At 42.5% G+C, this 23,804-nt stretch overlaps 1 protein-coding gene across 4 annotated transcripts in view; it reads left to right on the forward strand.

Moving 5' to 3' along the window:
- LOC124595158 (sodium bicarbonate cotransporter 3) overlaps positions 1-23,804 on the forward strand; it is a 976,895-nt gene that overhangs the window by 379,214 nt on the left and 573,877 nt on the right. For all 4 annotated transcript variants that reach the window (XM_047133764.1, XM_047133766.1, XM_047133768.1 and 1 more), the window contains exon 2: positions 4,192-4,292. In XM_047133764.1, the coding sequence (XP_046989720.1) occupies positions 4,202-4,292 (91 nt within the window). In that variant the 5' untranslated portion in view covers positions 4,192-4,201. The remainder of the gene's footprint in view (positions 1-4,191; positions 4,293-23,804) is intronic.

The raw sequence follows: 23,804 nt of genomic DNA on the forward strand, positions 1-23,804 counted from the left end.
AAGTTATGTTCTACTACAATTACAAAAGAACAGTTTCAAATAGTTACCGAAAATCGCGAAATAAATGTAATATAAAATAAAAATGTATAAAATAAAAATATCAGCACTCGATACGGGCATTTTGATATCGATATATCGATAAGAGGAAACCCGCCAGTACATGTCGAAGAATTTTGTGGGAACATTTCCATATATATACAAATCGATATATCTACAAATCAGTAATCAGTCTCTCTTCAATTACTACGAGCCATGTCCTGAAGCCATCCCCGGTGCCTCCTCACACCCTTACGCCAGGGTAGCACCGATCTACCTCTCCAAAACGCTGGAAAAATGGGACTCTTCCACAGGTCACCGCTCCACTTGCCGACGATGGTCATCCATGGCAGTGCATAGCTGCTATCCTTCGCTGAACACACTGCTGCCATTCATCAGGAGTCCGTGCTCCCCTTTCACGGCAGTACTCCAAACGCAGGCGTTTGCATTGGGGTATTAACGTCAGTGTACGCGTGGACGATAATCTCCCGGTTCGACTGCTGCTAGTCTCCGACCAATGATGCGAAATGACAAAGAATGTTGAAAGGAGTTCATTACTTGTTCTCGTATAACAGGCGCAGATGTGGACGGGATACGATGTTCAAATGGTTCAAATGGCTCTGAGCACTATGGAACTTAACATCTGTGGTCATCAGTCCCCTAGAACTTAGAACTACTTAAACCTAACTAACCTAACGACATCACACACATCCATGCCCGAGGCAGGATTCGAACCTGCGACCGTAGCCGGTTACGATGTGCCTAGTGCGCAGTTCAGCGGTCCTCTAATATGGTGGTCAGGTGCAGTCGAACGGATCGTTGATGACAAGTATGCCTGCCCTCACGCTTCCATGCTGTTCAATATTGGGCCGCTGTCACTTCTGAATACTCCATAAATCTGAGGATTGCACGATTCGACAAGTAGGCTAAATGGAGAGCCACAATAGCGCTCCTTTCAAATCCTGTCAAGTGCCGATAACACTGTCTCACACGAACACGAGGCTTCTTCGTGTCCTGCAGTGATCATTCAGATCCCTTAGGTACCCCAACACAGCTTTTAACATGGCCTCTCTACCTGATAGAGAAAATAGCAAATCTAATCACTTACATACCCACCGACGGTGTGTACGTTTACGCAGTTACACTGACATGCGACCGTGTCTTCTGGCTGTTTCACTTTTCTGTCGTGTATAATCCGCTAGTTACTTATATTAGGAGGCACCATCAGTGTCTATTTGAAGATTACTTAAAGAAGTCGAACTCAGTCACGAATTGCTTATGTACTTTTCACGTGGCTTTCATTGCTTGTGTAAATAAGTGCTTGATAACGAAGTGTAATTACAGCCTACATCCACATCTGCATTCTGCAACCCGCCTTACAGCTTGTGGCGTAAGGTACTTTGTGTACCACGGTCATATCCCCCTCCTCCTCTTTTAGTAGCGTATGGTTCGCTGGAAGAACGATTCCTGAAAAGCCTCCGTGTAGGTTATCTAATTGTATCTTCGTGGTATTTTCGCGAGATATACTTAGGAAGAAGCAATATATTGGTTGCTCTCCTAGGACGTACGCTCTCGGAATTCCAGTAGTAGACCGTCATGCGATGCAGAGCGCCTCTCTTGCAAAGTCTGCATCTCCGGGAAGATTTGGCACTAACTAAATGAACCTGTAACTAAACGTACTGCTTCTTTTTGGATCTTCTCGGTTTGTTCTGTCAAACCTATCTGGTACGCATCCCATAATGACGAGCAATATTCTCTTCCGAATGCGAAAATATTTTATTGACACCCACTTACGTAGGGAGAAATGATCATCATCATAAAATAAGAGAAATCAGAGCTCGAACGGAAAGATTTAGGTGTTCCGTTTCTCCGCGCGCCATGCGAGACTGGAATGGTAGAGAAGTAGTATGAAAATGGTTCTATGAACCCTCTGCTAGGCACTTAAGTGTGAATTGCAGAGTTGCCAAGTAGATGTAGATGTAAATCGAGTGTTTTATAAGCTATTTCCTCACTTGATGGACAACATCTCCTAAGGCTTCTTCCAATGAATCTGCTGGCATCTCCATTACTCGTGATTAATTTTATGCAGTCGTTTCACTCCAAATCGCTCCTTAGGCATATTCCTGCATATTTTATGGAAGTAATGAATGGAAGTAACATGAACCGCTAGACTGCAGTAATTGGTGATTTCTTTGTCACAACCGGTTTCACTGCATTAAAACAGCATCCTCAAGTAAACTACATAAGAAGGAAAGGATCCGACGTATATGACCAAAATACTGTACACATCCTTTGAAAAAGATTTTAAATTTTTAAAATTTTTCGAGAACTTTAAGAAAAATGTCTAGTATTTTTATGGATCATATTTAAAGTAATCAAACAGGCAGAAAAAATCAAAATTAAAACGTACTTACAACAATGTCACATTGGCGCACCAAGACGACCCCAACGTTCGTAGTGAAAAATCAAACCCCGGAAGAAAGGAAGTCGTCAAAATAAACAAACAGGACATTGGGGCGAGTAGTGCGGTGGTGCCCTACGAGAAAAGTAACATTTATAAGTACAATGACTGAAAACCTCACACCATTACGAATAAATGTCAAGACCTTAGGGCTGATTGAGGAACAAGCCGCTAATCGTATCCACGTAGAATCATGGAACAGAGTACACTACTTTAAAACCGCAACATACTGACATAGTTATTGACACGTTAAAAATTATTTGTCAGCCAGACTGCTTCCACCGATGATCTGCAAATTTGTATCATACAATAATTGGTCTTGTTATTGACACGGTAAAATTTTTTTGTCAGCCAAATTGCTCCCACTGATGATCTGAGAAATTGGTCTTGGTGTGTATGTATTAAAATACGTTACATTAGTTTATGTTAAGAGACAGTTACCACTCTAGCCGGCCGCGGTGATCTAGCGGTTCTAGTCGCTCAGTCCGGAACCGCGCGACTGTTACGGTCGCAGGTTCGAATCCTGCCTCGGGCATGGATGTCTGTGATGTCCTTAAGTTAGTTAGGTTTAAGTAGTTCTAAGTTCTAGGGGACTGATGACCACAGACGTTAAGTCCCATAGTAAAAAATTTAAAAAAACACCAAGCGGCGGTCCTCTGCAGGTCTGCCTTCATTTCGACTCCTCTGTATACAACAGCACATCTGCTAAAAGCCTCACGGAACTTCCGACGCTATCTGGTATAAAAAAGACTTCTCTCCTTTCAGAAAGACAAGTGTTCCATTTGCAAGTAACCTTTCAGTCCAGTCACACAGTTGCTCTGGTATACCATACGCCCGTATTTTGCTCACTAGGCGGCCGTGAGAAATTGTATCGAATGCCTTTCGGAAGGGAAGGAACATGGCAGCTACCTGGGCGCCAGTGTGTACTACTTTGTGTGTCTCGTGGACGAACAGAGCGAGCTGGGTTTCATACGATCGTTGATTTCAGAAACCACCTTGGTTCCTGCAGATAAGATTTTCGATCCCCAGAAATGTTATAATATGGTAGCGTAAAATTTTGCAACAGACCGACGTCAGAGATATAGATTTACGGCGTAGTGCGTCTGTTCGTCATCCCGTCTGGAAAACGGGAATGACCTGCGCTTGTTTCCCACCACGGTACACGTATGCTAGAAAAGAGGCAAGTTCTTTCATACTCTGTATAGAATCGAACTGCTCTGTTGCTTTTGTGTCCTTGGTCACTTTTTCGATGTCTGTCATTTTGTCGTTCGTGCGACTGGTGTTTCTTAACATGCAGGGTTAAAATTCCTTTTGGTTAGTTTCCCTAGAAATCACCCTGTGTAGCAACAATACCGTAGCAAGTTATTCCTCAAACAAAAGTTACAGTGTGTGTTTCTTTCGCGAGACGTTATAAGCATCCATGTAATCATGGCAAAGCACTGGCAAAAAGCAATCCTCGCCTGCAAGTGCGAAAGATGACGGGCCGAGACGCGCAGACCGGATGTTTCTGCTTGTTACCAGTCTTGTCCCCCCCCCCTCCCCTAGCCCCCCACAGCTACGCTCTTCACATCCTGACCTTGCCTTCCCTTTGATCCACGACACCTCATTGGCTCCCGTTTGGCACCCGCCCTCGCTTAAGTGTACTGAGATTTGCCGACGTGCCAGTAGTCTGCATCTTGCACTATGTTTGGCAGGTCGTGGGTGATGGACCCGGCGCTCGGAGACGACGAGGCCCCCAAGGACCCGGGCGCGCGCCAGCAGACACACCAGAGCTACACCGAGAAGGACTTCGAAGGTAAGCAACTCCCACTCTGACGCATTATCATTTACAGCACGTGTAGGGTGTATGATACAATCTGTAATGACTGGAGTACAAAACAGAAGGTACTGTCAAAGGGCTCTGTTAACGGTCCACCAACTTTTCAGTATACGGGTCAAGCCTAGAGTTGCGCTGTACCAAAACTGCAGTTAGGTAGCTTCGGTACAGACATAAATGACGTAGTAAATGGATTACCGATAGTACTGGTAGCATTGGCAGGGAAACAAAATCGGAGCTGACGACTTCACATTGCATTTTATTTGTTTGTTTTACACATAATTAGAAGAGCACATTGTTCAGTGATAGTCTATTGTGAATACCACATTCTTACGAAATATAAATCGTATTTCATAAGTAATAAAAAATAATTTATCGCACAACTTCGGCGCTTTTACATAGCCAAAGCAATTCCTTTTGTACGGTTTACATGCACAAACATAAAAAAGTTACAAAATTATTCTCATTTTGTACTTAACAGAACGTTATTCTACTTGGTCAGAGCCAAGAGCTTCCTGTTACTACTAACACATCGAATGTTGTTTATGGATTACGTAAACATGTTTTATATATGCTCAACGAAGAATTGAAGCGTCTTTTATTTTCCATTGGCAATTTCAATTTTGCTATAGATATCCCTTATTTTTAAGTAAAAAACAGAAAAATAAGTACGTAGAAAAACAATTTTTGGTAGGCTATGCGTCCTTTATATATCCACACTCAGTTTCTGGATGAGTCCCTGCTTCCACTTTCCAGGATAATTTAGTAAGACACTGATCACATACGCAAATAAAGCGATCGAAATGAGGTAATGGCTGATAGATATGCAACGTGCCTAACGTACAGGTAATGCGCTTACAATCTTAAGTGAGGAAGATTACTAGGAAAACGACCGTAGTCCACACTTACTTACGATAGTCTACGGTAGCCTATGATAGATTTACAATTTTAAGGTCGAACTCAGCTGACATAATTTCAAAGTTGTTCAGAGATATCTTCTGCCATTTTGCAATAAGGGACCCATGGCATCCAGTGTCTTCTCAGAGTAATTGCACTTCTTCTGATTTCCTATTTATCTTTGTATCTGTATTTCATTCAAAAGATTTACACAACGACGCAAACGTCGACGATGTGCGTGGTGTGTATTTTGTAGAAACAAACTCGTTCCGTTCACTCACCGCACTTGCTGCTGAAAACGATTAACTTCACTTTTTGTCGTTAAGCCTCCATTCAGTACTTTAGTCTTGCTTCGTGTTTGTTTTTCAAGCAGTGTTAGTTCTTCGTTAACAGTGGTACACAGGATTATGGTGTTTCAGTTTGTTGAATGCAACCGAAAAGCGACACAGCAACGCTAGACTGAGGGGTTCCCAGAACGACGGCAATATCACAGTGCTTCCGCATTTGAGAGTAATTTGTGTTGCAAAAAAATGGCTCTGAGCACTATGGGACTCAACTTCTGAGGTCATCAGTCCCCTAGAACTTAGAACTACTTAAACCTAACTAACCTAAGGACATCACACACTCCATGCCCGAGGCAGGATTCGAACCTGCGACCGTAACGATCTTACGGTTCCAGACTGCAGCGCCTAGAACCGCACGGCCACTCCGGCTGGCATTTGTGTTGCACATTTTGGTGATTACATATTACTGGTTTTTACACTTCTGTGGACGTGTTTTCACAGAAACAAAGGTAATTGGAGGAACAAACAGAATAAATCGTAATTACATTATTACTGCGTAACGACCCACTAAAGTGCGCGTCATATATCTTGGCGGCCGAGTTTAGGTTCGTTCTGCGCATCTGACGTCACAAAACACAGTCAGCCAATGAACAGAGAACGACGTTGCCAGATCTCGACAGCAGTGCAGAGCACGGACGAGTAGAGGTGGGCCAAACGGTTATTCTGGAGTAACCGTTATCACAATTCCAGTTATTCTCTGATAACCGTTATTGTTAACGGTTATTAATAACTGCCAAGTTATTTTTCGCTAGCGAATACCGAATACTCCGAGAGTTAAATAACGACGTAGTTGGAATCCATCAGGTTAGTTATCAGTATAACTGCGAGTAGTGTGAAATGGCAGGAATGTCATATGAATCGTGTCATAACGTTAGCTTATTAACTCCAGGTACATTTTAGTTGATGTTAGAACGATTATTAGTGTTTCATATTATATGTTTGTAGGTTATCGGTCGCTATTAGAAATATTATCTTCGCAGCTGCATCAGAAAGTACGCGGAACTTCGCCACAGCACTGTTTAAGTAAAATGTTAACAATGTGCGTTTTTAAGTATGAAGTAATATGTAAACTGAGTACTGTAGGTTAAATTCGAAGCTTAATTTCTTGTGCTGCTCAGATAATAGAATAAAGTGTACAGCCTTGTAATACAACAAAAAATCTACGTAATGTGATAGATTCGTTTACTCCTGTGATGTAAAAGATAGTCCTATTGGGGAAAGTGTGAGTACGCTAATCCAAGTTTTATGTGAGATTTGGAAACTGCTCGATTTCTCCAGCTACAGCACGTTTATAACATATGAAGACATGCAGATCGAAAAGGTTGACAGTGTTACATATCTGGGACTACAACTCAATAGTAAATTCATTTGGAAAGGGCATACCACATTTTTTCACTCTATTATTTCATAATGCAGCATATTCTGTGGTAACTCATCAAACGTAGCAAAAGTTTTTTTGCATGTAAAAGCGTGTAATAAAAATCGTTTGTGGTATAAATTCAAGAACATCATGTAGGAACCTGTTCAAGGAACTTTGTATTCTAACCACTGCTTCCTAGTATATTTATTCCTTAATGAAATTTGTTGCAAGTATTTCCAACCAATAGCTCAATACATAATATCTGTACTAGAAATAGGAACAGCAATCTACATAAAGAGCTAAAATCACTTACCTTGGTCCAAAAGGGGTCCAATATTCAGGAACATGGATTTTCAATAAACTGCCAGAGTGAGCAACCATTAAAAACTGGGTTTCAGATAAAGCTAAGTTTACAGCGTGTTTGAAAGACTTTTTGATACAGAAGTGTCTGATTCCACCCGTCATCAATATGCCAGAAATGGCTATTTTAAGTGTGTCCATGACGTCACAAACACGAAGATACATATAAATAATACAATAACATCAACCACCAAAAATACAATCAAACCAACGGGACAACTGCGGGAAGTTTGGGGTTTTAGGGTGAGGACAAGCTAGTAAAACAAACACAAGTAAAAAAAACACACCATGATCCCAAAACACGAAATGAAGAACAAAAAGGAAAAAAAATTCAGCATTCTTCTACACCAACAAAAATCTGCAGGAATCAGACACTTCCCTTGAACACCATAGGTGACCATACCAAAACACCAACACTAAAAGCACGAAAATTGGAATCGGACATTTCCCTTGACCTACATAGGTAAACCCCAGATGACGATAGCAAAACATCAACACATACAACTATGAAAATGGGAATCGGTCATTTCCGGTGACCTATATAGGTCCACCACAGCTACTGATGCCAAAAAACCAAAACCTACAACTGCGAAAAATAAATCCACAATCCCAAAAGTCCACAAATCAATCATCCCTACGTAAATCAAATCAAATTCAATACTCCATAAATACACAGAACATCACAGCTAGAAAAAAAAAATTAATTACCACCAGCAAATTCCGGCACTGCAAACTAGATCGGCCAGCCCCCCCCCCCCCCCCCCCACACACACACACGCAAAAACCAACTCATAAACACCGTGCCGTAATGACATTCACACACCACAACACATTTTTACGTCGAAGCAAACGGGTGGAATCGGACGCTTCCACTGACCCCTCCTTCTACTCTGTAGATGAATATCGTAACAGAGACTGATAGACCAGCTTAGGTAAAAATTCTGCTATATTTCAGTTTTGACAGCACTTGGTTGCAACAGTCAAGATCGGGTATTCTGTGTATGATAAATTTATTAAAAGTACGTAACTGTGTTTTATTCTGACAGTGTATCAATTCTGTAAATATTAGCAGTTACTGTAATATATTCACATATTTTGACAATCTCCTGACAAATGATGAGGATAATAATTATTATATTCAACTGTATTGTGTTATTCTTCCTGACATGTTATTTGTCATTCGCGATGGCCAGCGGCTATTTCCGAAGAAGTACGTAAATATTTGTTCGCTCCAGTAACTATCGTCTCTGAAATATCACAGGGGTCTAGGACTGGAGTCACTGTGTCAGGAACACAGACACACAGTTATTCCGTTACCAACTTCCAGGTTACCTGTAATGGTAGCCCGATAACTGCCAAAGAGCTAGAACTGTGAGCCAATAACGATAACTGCCAGAGGAAAATACCGATCTCTGACAGTTATTTCCATAGTCGGTCGAATTCCTTATGGTACCTCTCTGTATACTACCCGTCCAAGCTAAATTGACATATGAGGCGGTGGCTTAAGGGAACGACCGTACTTGTTATTGCCTGTACTGCAGCTCCTATCAGCCACCGCTCGGACATTAACTTTATTTAATTGTTTGTGCTAAAAGTAACGAAGACGCACTATATAGTACACAGTTCTTATCAACAGATGGCGCGCAGTCTCACAGTTATTCCCGTGGCCTATAGAATGCCTTTCAAATGGTCTACCTTCTCCCTAGTTCCTAGCCAGATCTCCGATGAGTTGACAAGAAAGCGTAGTACGATCTTCGGTCAACAGATGGCGCGAGGCACTGTTGACATTAGACAGTTATTGAAATAACTGCCTGTATCAGAGGAACAGTTATCGCAGTAACCGTTACTTCTCAGTAACCGGTTATTTCTATCAGTTACGTAATTTTTTGCCACCTCTACGGACGAGTGTCTTCAGTTTTAGAAACGTTCAGTCATAAATAAAGTAATAGAACAAAAGCAATGTCTTGATAGCAGACTTTCTTTTACAGAAAGTTTGGAAAAAGCATTCTTTATACCAATTGCTTCATATTCTATTAATTAATTAAACCAAACAAGCAATAAGACTCCTAATTCAGGCGATAGCAAGGAAAGGTGATTGTTTCAATCTCACGAACTGCTTTTTCGCAATAAAGAACAGCGGTAATTGTTTATTTCCTATTGTACTTCGACGAAGCGTGAGTAATTCATAGTCATACCAACAGTGTTTATAAGTAGTTGCGTGAGATGTTCGAATCCTTACGGAGTCACACTGTTGAATGAGCAGAAGTAGCGGAACGGTTAAGGTGTTGGGCTGCCAAGTGAAAGGTGGTAAGTTCAAACCTTGTGCGGTGCTTAATACTTTCTTTATTTAAAAACAATATTGGAGTGCCTTACTTCACGAATTTTATTCGTTTGAATGAAATTTCTAGTGCTTTGCCTCTTCATTAACTTTTTCGCTGCTGCAGACACGTGCTCCCCGCAGTCCGCGCTGTGCGCGATTTTGTCATCACTGCACTTCTCGCCTGTGCAGGTGCAGACACATGGTGTCCCCACTGCTTTGACACACTTATCATTCGATTTCACAAAAACTATTTGGCCAAAAAATTTGATTTTTACACGTCTTCTTGCCTGATACTTTCCCCCCATAAATGACTTAATTTTGTTTTGATGTGCAGCATTAAATGTAGTAAACCATTGCACGAAATTTTGAAGAGTTTGCAGAGGTAAATGACCATAGCGTATACTTTCCGTGTGGTCGATTTTAGTTGCCACAATGTTGAGAATGAAATGTGGACAAGATACCTAAATTTCATATAATATTTACTGTATAACAATATCTCATTTAATTCAAGTACCACATAGGTGTCGTATGTAATATTGAGAAATATTCCGTCTTTCGCGACTGTAACAAAAGTTTTATGTACACACGGCGCGTTTGGCTTTATTTTAAAGCACTTCCATCGGTGAAAGGTATGGCACATACACAATGGTATTCATGTTCTATTTCTTGTTTTTGTTCCACAGTCGCAGTTTTACCAATGGTATTGAAATATATCCCTCTTCTGCAACTGTAATAAGCGACTTATTTAGACCAGACGCGTTTCTCTCTTTTGAAGCATTATAAGAGGACTGTATTTTGTGTCCTCCATTGTCAAGTCACCTTTCGTAGTTTTGTGCTGCGGTAGCACAATATTCAACGTTTGTGTTGGCTCATCAGTGTTTTAGCAAATAAATGCTGTTTGTGTGTGCCACACACAAAATTATATTTGACATAGCTCTGAGCACTTCACTGACAGACGGTATATTCAAGTCCTAATGTTTTTGTAAGTCCACAGTTTTGTTTAATGTATTTTGTCTACTTCCTTTTGATTGATTGAAGTGCTTTAAAATAAAGCCAAACGTGCCCAGTGTAAGTAAAACTTTTGTTACAGTCGCGAAAGGTGGAATATTTCTCAATATTACATACGACACTTATGTGGTACTTAAATTAAATGAAATATATAGGTATCTTGTCCACATTTCATTCTCAACATTGTGGCAACTAAAATCGACCATACGGAAAGTATACTCTATGGACTTTTACCTCTGCAAACTCTTCAAAATTTCGTGCAAAGGTTTACTATATTTAATGCTGCATAATAACTGCGTTGAACATCGAAACAAAATTAAGTCATTTATGGGGAGAAGGTATCAGTCAAGAAGATAGGTAAGAATCTAATTTTTGAGCCAAATAGCTTTTGTGGAATCGAATGATAAAGAGTGTCAAAGCAGTCGGAACACAATGTGTCTGCACAGGCGAGCAGTGCAGTGACAAAATCGCGCACAGCGCGGAATGCAGGGAGCACGTCTTTGTAGCAGCGAAAGGGTTAATGCGGCCGTGGTGGCTTTACTTCATGAACTGCGCGCTCCCCCCTAAACGTAAGCTTGCGAACTATGCTATACTATGGCGCTGCTTCTATTGGCGCGTGCGTCGTGTGCAACTGGCAACGCAGCAATCACCAGCGTCTTGGCGGGCATGCGCGAGCCGCCAAGATAAAAGAATTGAACTATAGAGACAACGTGTCCCCTATCGTTGCCAAAACACATTTAGCTTACGTAAATAATTTAGCAAATGCGGTAATAGTTTACATTAACTTTCGGTTATTGGAAACATTCCCCTTACCTGCGAGAAAACACAGGGCGATAGTTTCATCATATAAGTCGAACATTTAAATTTATTAGTGATTAAACACAGAAAGTTTACGTCGAAGTATTACTTTCTGTATTGTGTGAAGACATTCAATACAACTCTCTTTACTGTTAGAATATCTTCTCTCGCAGTAACACGAAAGACAACTTAGGTTTTTTTTTAATTGCCTTTCGTTACATGCCTATACAACCATATCGACAGTGGAAACACGATAAGACAGTATGCTGTAACAATTCAGAATAGTCGTTAGGGTCAAGCCGTACCCCCGTACGAAGCTACATAAGCTCATACTTGTCATGTGACGCCACACTCCGTGTCAGTTGTGACATTACGAAGATAGTGACAACACAAGACCCAGTCCCCGAGCGGACAAAATCTCCTATCAGGCTGAGAATCGAACCTGAGCCCCTTCGGTTAGCGATTTGCCTTGCTGAACCCGCAGCTACCGTGGCGGACTCGCTCTGCTTTGCTTTGCTTTCCTTATCTCTACTGTCGCTTACAGTATCGTATATTGTGGCAATTTTTTGAATACTCACAGAATAGTGTTAGCCAAGACGAAAAGTCAGTCTGCAGTGTCAATACGAGGAGGCAGTTGTTCAAACCACTCGTAATTCTAGCTGCGCATCCTTACAAACACGCTTTGCTGCGCCATTTGTAGCTAATAGTACAGACTCACTCAAAAGGAAGCGTTTGATTAATTCAGAAAATACTCCACAGAAAAACGATTTGCGCTTGAAAAAACACTTCCTCATGAACTTTGCGGAAAGGTCTGCGCTTAGAAGCAAGTCCTAAATTCAGAAAAATTACTAATGATTTGAACGTTTTGTGACAAACCTTGCAACGATCATTTTATTTAATTAAACTTTACGGTTACGTTGAATGAATATCTGAACTGTGGAACGGACACAAAACTGGAGTTATTGTGTAGCCTGTTGCAACTGCAAGTGGAGTGCTTACTCTCTGTTATTGTTAGCAAGAACTTTACACGAATTAATTGGGCGATGCAACTCCCAATACCAATCAAGAAATACAGTCACTGCAAAATACATACAGCCCTTTAGGCACTGAATCATCTGGTCCTGTTCAAAGCTGATAACTTTAGTAGTTCTGCACCTAACAAATAAATTAAATTGTCTTACCTCTAAAGCAGCAACGGAGTATCGCGATATATTCTGGTCTCTTGTGAAAAACAAAAATATACTAGCTACAGGCTCAGCAATGTGAAATGCTCGCCATAAAACTTGAAATGCACATGAAATTCTTTTGGCTGATAAAAGAACATTTAAAAAACTCCAACTTCTTTAAAAAAGTATGACCTTGACAGCGAGGTGGTACAGATTATGGTGAATTACTAACACAGATATTTTTTTAGCAAAATTATATTGCAAGTTACGTTTGCCTTTTCAAAAACATTTGACAATTGAAGTTACATTACTCACAACTGATTCACAAACAATGAGATTTAAACAGCAAGTGTTATCTAACTTCACTAACCCAACATAAATGCAAATCATCAAATTACACATAGCTCTGTTAACAAATCTTAAAAAAATTACAATAATTCTCCGCCGTAGTTTAGAGCCTTCCAGTTTAATGTTTTGTCGAATTTTACATACTATTGCATGTATTGGTTCTGTGTCAGATTTTTAAATGATTATCCAGCGAATATGTAGTTAATCATATTATGAGCGAGCGGCTGTGTCGCACGTGGCCATACGTAACCCTAGATAAACAAATAAAAATGAAGGTATTCTCTGATGGTCTCAACCAGAGTACAGAACACTTTTCGAACAAAATACTTTTCAACGAATCGTGATTGCGAAAGGTCCAGAAAACAGGTTCTTCCATCACTGATTTCACTATAGTTAAATGCAGATAGCTCGACAGTTAGTGATTCTGTAAAGTGACGACGCTAGGGAACCGTGAAACACAATCATCTCAATAGAAGGCCCAAGAAATTAACCACACACACAATTCATAATTAATTTTTACTTTCGTAATTATTTATTTATTTTACAGTATCTGTCTACAATAAAACTGAGTCCGCCCACTTTCTCAGTGGCCGCGTTCCATAGCCTAATCAAAATTTAGAGTTCCATCCAGCACACTGTCATGTTGTTCTGCTCACTGGCTCAGATAATTGAGGCTGATCTTTTTAGCCAGGAAGGAAAGCAGCGTTCGGGCTTAGGATATTTAAGGTTGATTTCAAGTCAGTCTGCTGGACCAGTATTTTTACAGTGGGCGGCATGAAGAAAGTTTTCCAATCGCACTCATGTAGCTTTTAGATTACGTCACTTCAGTTACGTGAAGGCAAACATTACTTTGGCAAACATTGTCAGGCATCGAGAAACTGTGGACGAATTTCTGCACTTACTTCGCGGTTCTTGTATGATGCTACACGTTTGTCCCTCCCTGCTTGATAGCTGACTTGGGGTTCCTTTGTGATCGAAAGCAGAATTCACCATTTTTTGTCACCTCCCATTAACCTTATCGAAGTTCTTTTCATGCTGCCAACCACTGGTTGTCTACTCGTCGGACCGAGAGAGGTGGCACAGCGTTGAGCCACTGGAATCGCCTTCGAGAGAAGAATGTTTTGATAACACAGCCTACCGACCAGATTTAGGTTTTCCGTATTTTTCCTTCTCACCGATTCTACAGAGAACCATTTCATTTATCTTAACTGCCCACCTAATTTTCGACACCTCTCTATAGCGAACCTCAAACGCTTCAATTCCATTCGTTTACGGTTTTCCCACAATTCAGACGTACATTTTCAGAAACTTCTACCTCAAATTAGGGCCGATGTTTGGTGCTAGTAGACTTCTTTTGGCCAGAAATGCCCCCGTTGCCTCGTTAGCTACTTCTTATAGCCTCTTTGCCCCGTCCGCATGGATAATTTTGCTTACAGGGCAGCAGAAATCCTTAATTTGGTCAGCTTCGTGGTCACTAAGTTTGTCGCTGTCCTCATTTCTGCCACTCATTACTTTCGTCTTTCGCCGTTTACTCTCACTATTTTCCGTTCCTCCACTCAGTAGGCCTTGTGGTTCTAACTCACTTTCACTGAAAACAGCAATGTCATCTTTCATCATGGATTCTAATCCCAATCTTGAAGCGTTCTTTCACATCTCTCAATCTTTCTTCAATTTATACACTGTGCAAGATAATTAAAGAATCACTTTTGCGAAAAAACGTAACTGCCTTTTAATGGGACGCCGAAGTTTGGAATTTGGTGGCTCTGGCACCTGAAGGTAGGCATACACCACCTAAGGGTATCAAAGGGGCACCTGACCCTCAGATGCTAGAGCGCACTCGCGGCTGAAATTTCTGACAGGTACATTTTTAACGCGTTGAAGAAAGGTGTGTGGGTGGCACCGAGGATGTTGCCGAACTGGGTGTCTTACGGCGGCACTTTGCCATCTATTCACGCATGTGTCAATGTCGAATCAACCCGTGATCACGCCACAGGAGGGTGCGAAAAAGGAGGGATGAAAAAGCACAAAAACACAGTGTGTGTCTATTGAACCGGGGACCTATAAATGATGGAGAGGTTTCGTTCCGCCGTAGCCCTCAGTGGTTCACAACCCCACAACAGGCCACCCACCCCACCGCCGTGCCCCCCCCCCCCCCCCCCCCATTTCCCCATTCCGGAAGGTCTCATACTAGACGAGTGTAACCCCAGTGTTTGCGTGGTAGAGGAATTATGGTGTACACATACATGGAGACGTTGTTTACGCAGCAATCGCCGCCATAATATAACTGACGCGGAATAAGTGGAAATAGTCTGCAATCGCCGATGCAAATGGAAAGCCGCTTTAAGAACCATCCACAGGCTGGTCGACACACAGGACCTCACCACTATTCCGCCGGGCGGATTCGTGCCGGGGACCGGCACGCCTCCCCGCTCTGGAAGCAGCGCGTAGACCGCGCGGCTAGCCGGGCGGGCGTAAAAACACGGTACTGCTTCAGATCACGTTTAATTTCGTCGAACGGTTTTGAATGGTGCATACTGGTTCCCCCTGTTTGGCACAACAAAAATTGTTATCACCTTACACTCCAAAGAGGACAGACGACGTCCATAGAGTTGGATTGAAACGTCCAGGTAGTTGGCAGCTGTTACCAGATTTGTCGAGAACGTCGTCTTGTTGCTTTTCGCACTGCGAACTGTCGTTTGCGACTAAGAAATATGTGGAAATTAACGACTAAGGAATGGCGTGGTTTCATTGACGCTTTTTATGCCACCCCCAGAGGCCTTTTCGTGGCGATTCTGAGCGAAGGTGTGTGTCAGATGTTATCGTCGGCCGCCCATACGAAAACCGCGTGATTTGAACGCTAGGTGTCGTGGTTCTGACCTCCATCGCAGAGGCATCAAAAAAGGGTTCAGATTGGGTGTGACGACCTTCCCATCGTGTGACACATGCACAGTGGCTTTGGGCAGAATTGTGGTGAAATTGTTTGCGAATGTAACGTCGTGAACCCACCTTACACCGAAGCACCTTTGAACCAAAACTCAATCCTATGCGGCTCAGTGGGAGACAATTACGAGGTTTCTAAATTGGAAATTTGTTGTAATTTCCTATGGGGCCAAACAGCTGAGGTCATCGATCCACACACACACACACACACACACACACACACACACACACGCACGCACGCATGCCCTAGGGAAGACTCGAACCTCCGACGGGGAGAGTCAAGCGAACAGTGACAAGGCGCCCGAGAACGTGCGGCTATCCCGCGCAACACGAGGTTTCTGAAAAATTTAATTTTGTTGCGCAGATTAGATTGAAAAGTAGGGGCGAAACACTGCAGTCCTGTCCTCGATAGAATACGTGTGGGACCAGCTAGGATGTCAACTGCGTCGCAGGAACAGTATCCAGCATGTCAAGAACTAGTTACAGCAATTGGAGATCATCTACATCTACATGAGTACTCTGCTTTTCGCAATAAAGTTCCTGGTAGAGGGTTCAATGAACCACCTTCAAGCTGTCTCTCTACCGTTCCACTCTCGAATGGCGCGCGGGAAAAACGAGCACTTAAATTTTTCTGTGCGAGCTCTTATTTCTCTTATTTTATCGTGATGATCATTTCTCCCTATGTAGGTGGGTGCCAACAGAATGTTTTCGCAATCGGAGGAGAAAACTGCCGATTGAAATTTCATGACAAGATCCCATCGCAACGAAAAACATCTTTGTTTTAATGATTGCCATTACAATTCACGTATCATGTCTGTGGAATTATCTCCTCTATTTCCTGGTAATACAAAACGAGCTGCCCTTCTTTGAACTTTTTCGATGTCATCCGTCAGTTCCACTTGATGCAGTACCCCAGAATATGGTGGACAAGCGTGGTGTAAGCAGTCTCTTTAGTAGACCTGTTGCACCATCTAAGAGTTCGGCCAATGAATCGCAGTCTTTGGTTTGCTCTACCCAGAACATTATCTGTGTTATCGTTCCAATTTAGGGTATTTATAATTGTAATCCCTAAGTATTTAGTTGAATTTACAGCCTTAAAATTTGTGTGACTTATCACGTAATCAAAATTTAGCGGATTTCTTTTAGTACTCATGTGAATAACTTCACACTTAACCTTATTCAGGGTCAATTGCCACTTTCCGCACCGTACATCTATGGTCATCAGTCCCCTAGAACTTAGAACTATTTAAACCTAACTAACCTAAGGACATCACACAACACCCAGTCATCACGAGGCAGAGAAAAATCCCTGACCCCGCCGGGAATCGAACCCGGGAACCCGGGCGTGGGAAGCGAGAACGCTACCGCACGACCACGAGCTGCGGACTACGTAAGTGTAATTAAATAGAATATGTGCCTTCTTGTACGTGTTTGATATTGTAGTAACTCTATTTGGTGGTATTACATGAAATTACTATGTTCACTCGATCATGTTCCCGCAGCGTGAGGGTCGTGAATGGTATACAGATGTTTCTACAGCTGGCATGTAGTTTCAGCCTTCTTCGTCCTTCCCCCAAGGGACAAACACCCATCCTCTAGTATTGGATGCAAGTTACTGCATTGTTTTACTGCCCTGTGAGGCGATCAGATAGTGATGTATACCTCTGGCACAGAGCCAGGAATGTCGATCCACACCTTCTCTGCTCTCAGCTCTCCATTTCATTGCCACTTTGCACCAGGCTACGTCGCCGTGCGGCCATGGCTCAAACTCGAGAGGAGATGAATCCTGGACCACAGAATATGTGTCGCACGGGATGTACACACATCTCGCGACACTGACCCAAACTTGTCATAAAATTACACAGCCGGCCCATTTCCATGGTCTGGTTGCCCATGTAATAATCGACGATTTTGCACATGGCTGACGTTTAGCAGTAGTATGCGATTTTTAACGCAAGAGAATAAGAACCACCTTGTGTCTCCGTCGGCATTAACTAATCAGCAACTCAGACGTATAATGCGTAATTCTGGCTCGTTGTTAGAATCAACATGACTTGATGATAGTTGTTCATTTGTCGTCACGTTACGGCTTTGAGTGTCACACTCGTGTCTGTTTTGGAAACCGTAATTCGTTCGTCTACAAGTTTGTGTGTGTGTGTGTGTGTGTGTGTGTGTGTGTGTGTGTGTGTGTGTGTGTTTTGAAAGGGTGGGGCGCTTGGCTGGAGCACACCGTTCGTGCAGAATATCAGTGAATAATATATTTTGTAATTTCTTCCTTGATTGACGTATTGAAAACCAATTCTCATTTATCAGATGGACACTTCTCTTTAATAACCGGTGTGCAGGCTGCTCTTCGGTGACAGGAAAAATGGTCTCGTCGGCGCTTTTCAGGGAGGATGTTGATAGATCTCCCATGAAATACAGAGGTGAATGTTAACCGGTTGACGGAATCCGACTCAATGGAACCACTCCGGCGTCCATAGCCGAGGTCACTAAAGAACGCCTGTGCGGTAGCGTTGGACTCAGAGGTTTTGTTGTTGTTGTTGTTGTTCTTGCTGTCTTCTGCAGTTCAAAGACTGTTTTGATACAGTTCTCCACGTTACTCAATCCTGTGAAAGCCTCTTTGTCTCCGAATAACAATTGCAACCTGAATTCTTTTGAACGTGTTCACTGTACTCATCTCTTGGTCTCTCTCTATATAATTATTACCCCCCGCCCCCTTCCAACACGAAATTGGTGGACCCCTTCTTTTAGTCAAGCTGTGCCAAAAATTTGTCTCACCAGTTCTGTCTGGTATTTCCTCATTTGTTAGATGATCCACCCATCTAATCTTCAGTATTCTTCCTCAGCACCCCATTTCAAATGCTTCCATTCTTTACTTGTCTGAACTCATGCATAGCCAGTTCGAATCCTACCAGTGTTTGACCTGAAAGAGAAAGAGGGGTGGTTCAGTTAAGTTCCTAACAGATTTCGAGCCAGATTTCTCCGCATTGTCTCGTGGAGTGAGGGTGTGTGCGACCTTTGACGGTGATCCGTTCGTCCGATGCCAACGTTAAGCTCGGCGGCCCCTTTGGCGCTATTGGAGGGGGGCAGGCTATACGTCGTCCTTGGTTTCCTCTCCCTTGTCTCAGCTTTACCCGACGCAAACGTGAAACCATACTTTACCCACATCCATTACAGCTACCTACGCTCATCATATATATCTGACACACACACACACACACACACACACACACACACACACACACACACACACAGAGAGAGAGAGAGAGAGAGAGAGAGAGAGAGAGAGAGAGAGAGAGAGAGAGAGAGCAGAAGGAAAGGTTCCAATGTGCGCGACGGAAGGAAACACTTTACGTCTAGGTGACTGAACCTATCCCTCATGGTCCCCCCCCCCCCCCCTCCCAGGCCTACGTCATAAGATTCCCTCAACGAAATCCCAAGACAGTTTTAATCTATTCACATGCTAAGTGCAGTTATCCTCGCCCACAAATTATAACTTTATACCTTACAAAATGTGACTGCAATTTAATGTAAGTTCCAGCCAGTGGGTAATTATCTTCCAGTAGCACCCCTTTCACGTTTCTAACCGTGAGAAACAGAACGGTTTTCTGCGCCTACGAAATGTAGCCCGTTGAATGTAGTAGGTAGCATATTACTTATTAAACTAAATGGGGCCAGTTCATGAAATATGAACAGTTGTAACAGAGTCAATTTTACCTTCAAAGTAACTTAAAACACCGTACGTTAGCATCGTTGCTTGTGAGAAGGGGAGACTAGCTGTCACAAGGTAGTCGCAGGGGGTCATCGACCGGCGCAGTGCTGAGGGTCTCTTCTCCCCCAGCCAGAGGAGTGGCAGAGATTGGGGAACTCGCATTTAAAGAGGACAGGATGAGGGTTCGATCATAGGAAGTGCACCAATGTCTTCCCTAGGAAATCGCTTTAAGGGAATAATTAATATTCTGATTTCTATACAGTCGTTGTCCTCTACACATTTAAATATCCATCAGAAGATAGTTCTCTTCTACATGTAACTGCTGTTTGGTACTGCAGGAATTGTCAAAAGGGAGAAATTCTTTATTTTGTCTTCTGAAAATTCCTGCATTAGGAAGCAGCAGTTGAAATATAGAACAGAATTATTTTGTGATGGATGCGAGGTACGTTCCTTGCTGTCCGGCAATGTTCAATCTAAGCTAAGAACATTTAAATGAGTGCATCTATATCAAAGCGATGCTGTGAATCTTCTGGTACAACAAATGTCAGTGTGTGACATACTAGTGCGCGTGACCTATCAGGCAAAACAAATGAACCAAGTAGTAAGTATTTATCCATACAAAACTTTCCGACGCATTAAAATTGTTTACCGGTTCACACCTTCAACCCGCACCTCGGTCTTTTGCCGGAATATATGCTCTGGGAAGGATTTGGTGGAGAGTGTTTAACCAGAAGCAAATAGCCGGTTCCCTAATGGATATAGTTCGGACTTCAGAAAAGCTTAGAAAATAGAAGGGAGGCACAAACAGCTGTTAGCTATTGGTAGAGAGAGGAGCAAAAGGTGTCTTCCATTTCACACTTATTCAAATAGTGTGTCGAACCAGGAGTCAAACCCGGAACCTTGCATGCCGCCGACAACAGCCTTACCAAGTACCCTATCCAGGAACACTGATGACCCAGGGATAAAGGGTACCGCTAGCAGCACTGCTCGCGAAATCGAAGGCTCTTGATTTAAATCCCGATCTAGCACACAGTTTTAACCTACCAAGAACATTTGATCCTAATCGTATTTACCGCAACCTCTATTTATTGCTTCTTCACACGCAACTGGTCTTTTATTGTAGCCAAATCCCACTCAATATTGAGGTGGGCAGTGGTCATAACGTTTTGAATGGAGAGGGAGAAGCAAACTTATTCACTCATTTATCGACTAATTTGCCACGGTTAAGTGTGCTGCTGCCTTCTATCATTTGCGGAAAGCCTTACACCCATCACAGAGCGAAAAGATAGCTTCTGTTCCGCTATTTTTTTGCTTTTGAAAATGGCTTTCCATTAAAAACTATATTTATTTCCGGATTTTCTAGATAGCCTTCGATCCAAATGCATTATTGTTCCATACACATAAAGTATTTACTTCGTGGCGATGTGGAACTGTGTCGATAACTCTCTGGAAGTGCTGTAACAATTGCGTGATTTCACATGTTAGTCAGGTTGCAAGACGGCTCCAGTACAATTGACATAAATTGTATGATGAGTCATGTTTATTAATTGCAGAATGAGTAAATATAGGTGTGTCTCACCCTACTCGCTTTCTTCCGGAGACGAGCAGGGATCAGTCAGCGTAGCAAAATATATAATGTGATAAAAATGATATCACAGGATGGGTCACTCCTGATTCAAATTCGTGTTTCGGACCGATGATCATTATTCTCGCAAGTCCGGAATATTCGATTTCGTCTTCGGCGATTTACCACTGTCGTTTGTGAAATGTTATGTTCGTTTCCATTTTTCTCAAACTGTGCATAAACAGTAACAATACGAATAAGCGATAAACAAATATTGCCAATTTTGCTTACGTATAAAGAGTGGAAATGGGAAACTTTATAAGTGGCATTTCTTCACAAAGTGCGTTCTCAGTGCTGTTGTGTTTTCGTCACTCTGTTTCGTGTCTCTAGAATTGATCCAGGCTCCAGACCTGGAGAAATTCTTTCAAACATGCGCTAGTGTGTGGCGCATGGTCTTTGTTCCAAGCTATGCTTCCCGATGAAGTTTCAGAATTTAAAAGATATGTGTGGTGGGTTTTGTTTACTGTAGTTCTACTAGTTAAAAACTTAATGCTATATGTGAAGTGGTATCTGTTCTTTCGGACGTGATGCACTCACATTGCACAAACGCTTACTGGAATCGGTAGACTGAGTGCCGCGAGTAATGAGTATAGTGGGCAGGGCCAGTACAAATGTAGTGTGTGGACAGTAAGTTGGAAATGTGGCTCTCACGAGGAGCGTGCCAGAGATAAGTTCCTGCAGTCGCACTGTCCTCTGTGTCCCTGACGGCTCAGTCGGATAGAGCGTCTGCCATGGATCGGGACCCGGTCAGGAAACACACTTTCAACTGTCCCCGTTGATATTTATCAACGCCTGAAAGCAGCTAATGGTTTGGATTTCATTGTAATTTCATTAATGCTATATATCTGTACTTATGTTACCACAAATAAAACATGTTGCCTCATTGTTAACAGCACTTGAAACATACACTTTATGATATTTTGTCAAAAACTGATATTTTTCAATGTGTGGCTCTTTAGAAAATACATACAAGCTGGTTCTTGCTAAGACGAAAATTTATACAAGTAGTGACATTACGTTTCGAACCGACAGGCCTAATCTCCAGACCGCTGTTTAGATTTACATTTTTAGTGTTTACATTATTTGCTGAAAAAAACTAATGTAACCAATAACAAATGTAACCTGTCGGTTGGAACCTGGAAACGACGCTATTTGTGTAAATAAACAGCGTTATTCACAGTAGACGGTTGCTGTTATTTTCATTCTCCTGAGAGGTGTCAGACTTGGCGCTTAGAACGTATTTATTTCTGCTGTTCATATTCATGCTCTTTTTTTTTTTTATATACGGAAGAGTCTCTGACAGGAAATTTTCAAGATGAACTGCGGACTCTACAACAGGAGGAAAGCTCAGGTAAAGTAATCAAACAGTTTATCGTTCAGCTGACAATAGTTACAACGAACCCGGCTGTGACCAAAAGTCTCAAATGGGTCTAAAGTGTAGTTTAAGCCAGGTTGCCGTTGTCACAAATTCAGTCTTCCCACTGGGACAATGCAGAATTATTTCCGACCCTTCTACGGAACCTGGTCATAGGCCGCATACAGGGAATTTCGAGAAGGACGAGTTAGCGCTTCCATTAATGGATTCCGTGCACTTAGCTTAATAATCCTCGTCCAGTGGGGGTAGGACATCGCTTTGCTGTCGTTAGCAGCAGCTCGCCTGTGGCAGGTGTGCTCCATCGTGAACGGCGGGTTGCCTAAACACACACTCGCCCGCGGGATTTATCTCGCCGCAGCACGGCACGGAATACTACGGGCAGAGCTGGTTTGTTTGTGTGTTTGTTCGCCCGCCCTATCTCTGCGCTAATGCTCCGGGCACTTAATTGCTGTATAAAGCAATAGGCAACCGCGTGCAAACTGCGACTCGGATTTTGTATTCGCTCGTTTCTCGGTAACGGTGGGTCGTTAACGCATTTGCAATGACCTTGTTATTGCAGAAGCGCCTTAATCGTTCTGTGAAATTTAATCGCCCTCAAGATAAATCGGCTGATATTGTTAAAGGTGAGCTGCTGACAGTAAAATCGACACGCTCTGCCTTTGTGAGTTCCTACTTGCTTGGCAGAATTAATTACTCGAAACCTCCTGGCAGATTGATACATTGTGTCGGACTGTACATCGAACCTGGGACCTCGCAGTTCACAGGTAAATGCGCACACTGACTGAGCTATCCAAGCACGGCTCAAGAGCCGTAGTACCTGGATACACCAACCGCTAAACGCGCCAGCGAACGGTAAGCCTCAGTCTGGAACGCCGTAGTAATCTTCCAGGGAGTTTCAAAACATGCGCTTAGTCCAATACAGAGTGAAAGAGTCAATGAGCAAACGCCGCTTACGATGTGACTAAACCATTTCTTCACAGTATCCTTCCTTCCGAGAGTGATATTCTCACAAGGATTCAAGAGAACTTCTGTGAAGTGTGGAAAGCAGGAGATAAGGTACTGAGGGCAACTCGTGAATATTGCCTGAATACCCTGTCAGTCCAAAAAGTTTCCAGGCTAGAGTGATCACGCGTTTTAGCCACCCGCCACTTGAGTACAACACACAGATCGTTCATACAACCTTGTGAAACTGCCCGAAATATCCTTCTTTAAGCTGTTGTTCAACTCGCACGTAAC

The sequence above is a fragment of the Schistocerca americana genome, chromosome 2 (genome assembly GCF_021461395.2).
Source record: "Schistocerca americana isolate TAMUIC-IGC-003095 chromosome 2, iqSchAmer2.1, whole genome shotgun sequence".
Taxonomy (NCBI): domain Eukaryota; kingdom Metazoa; phylum Arthropoda; class Insecta; order Orthoptera; family Acrididae; genus Schistocerca; species Schistocerca americana.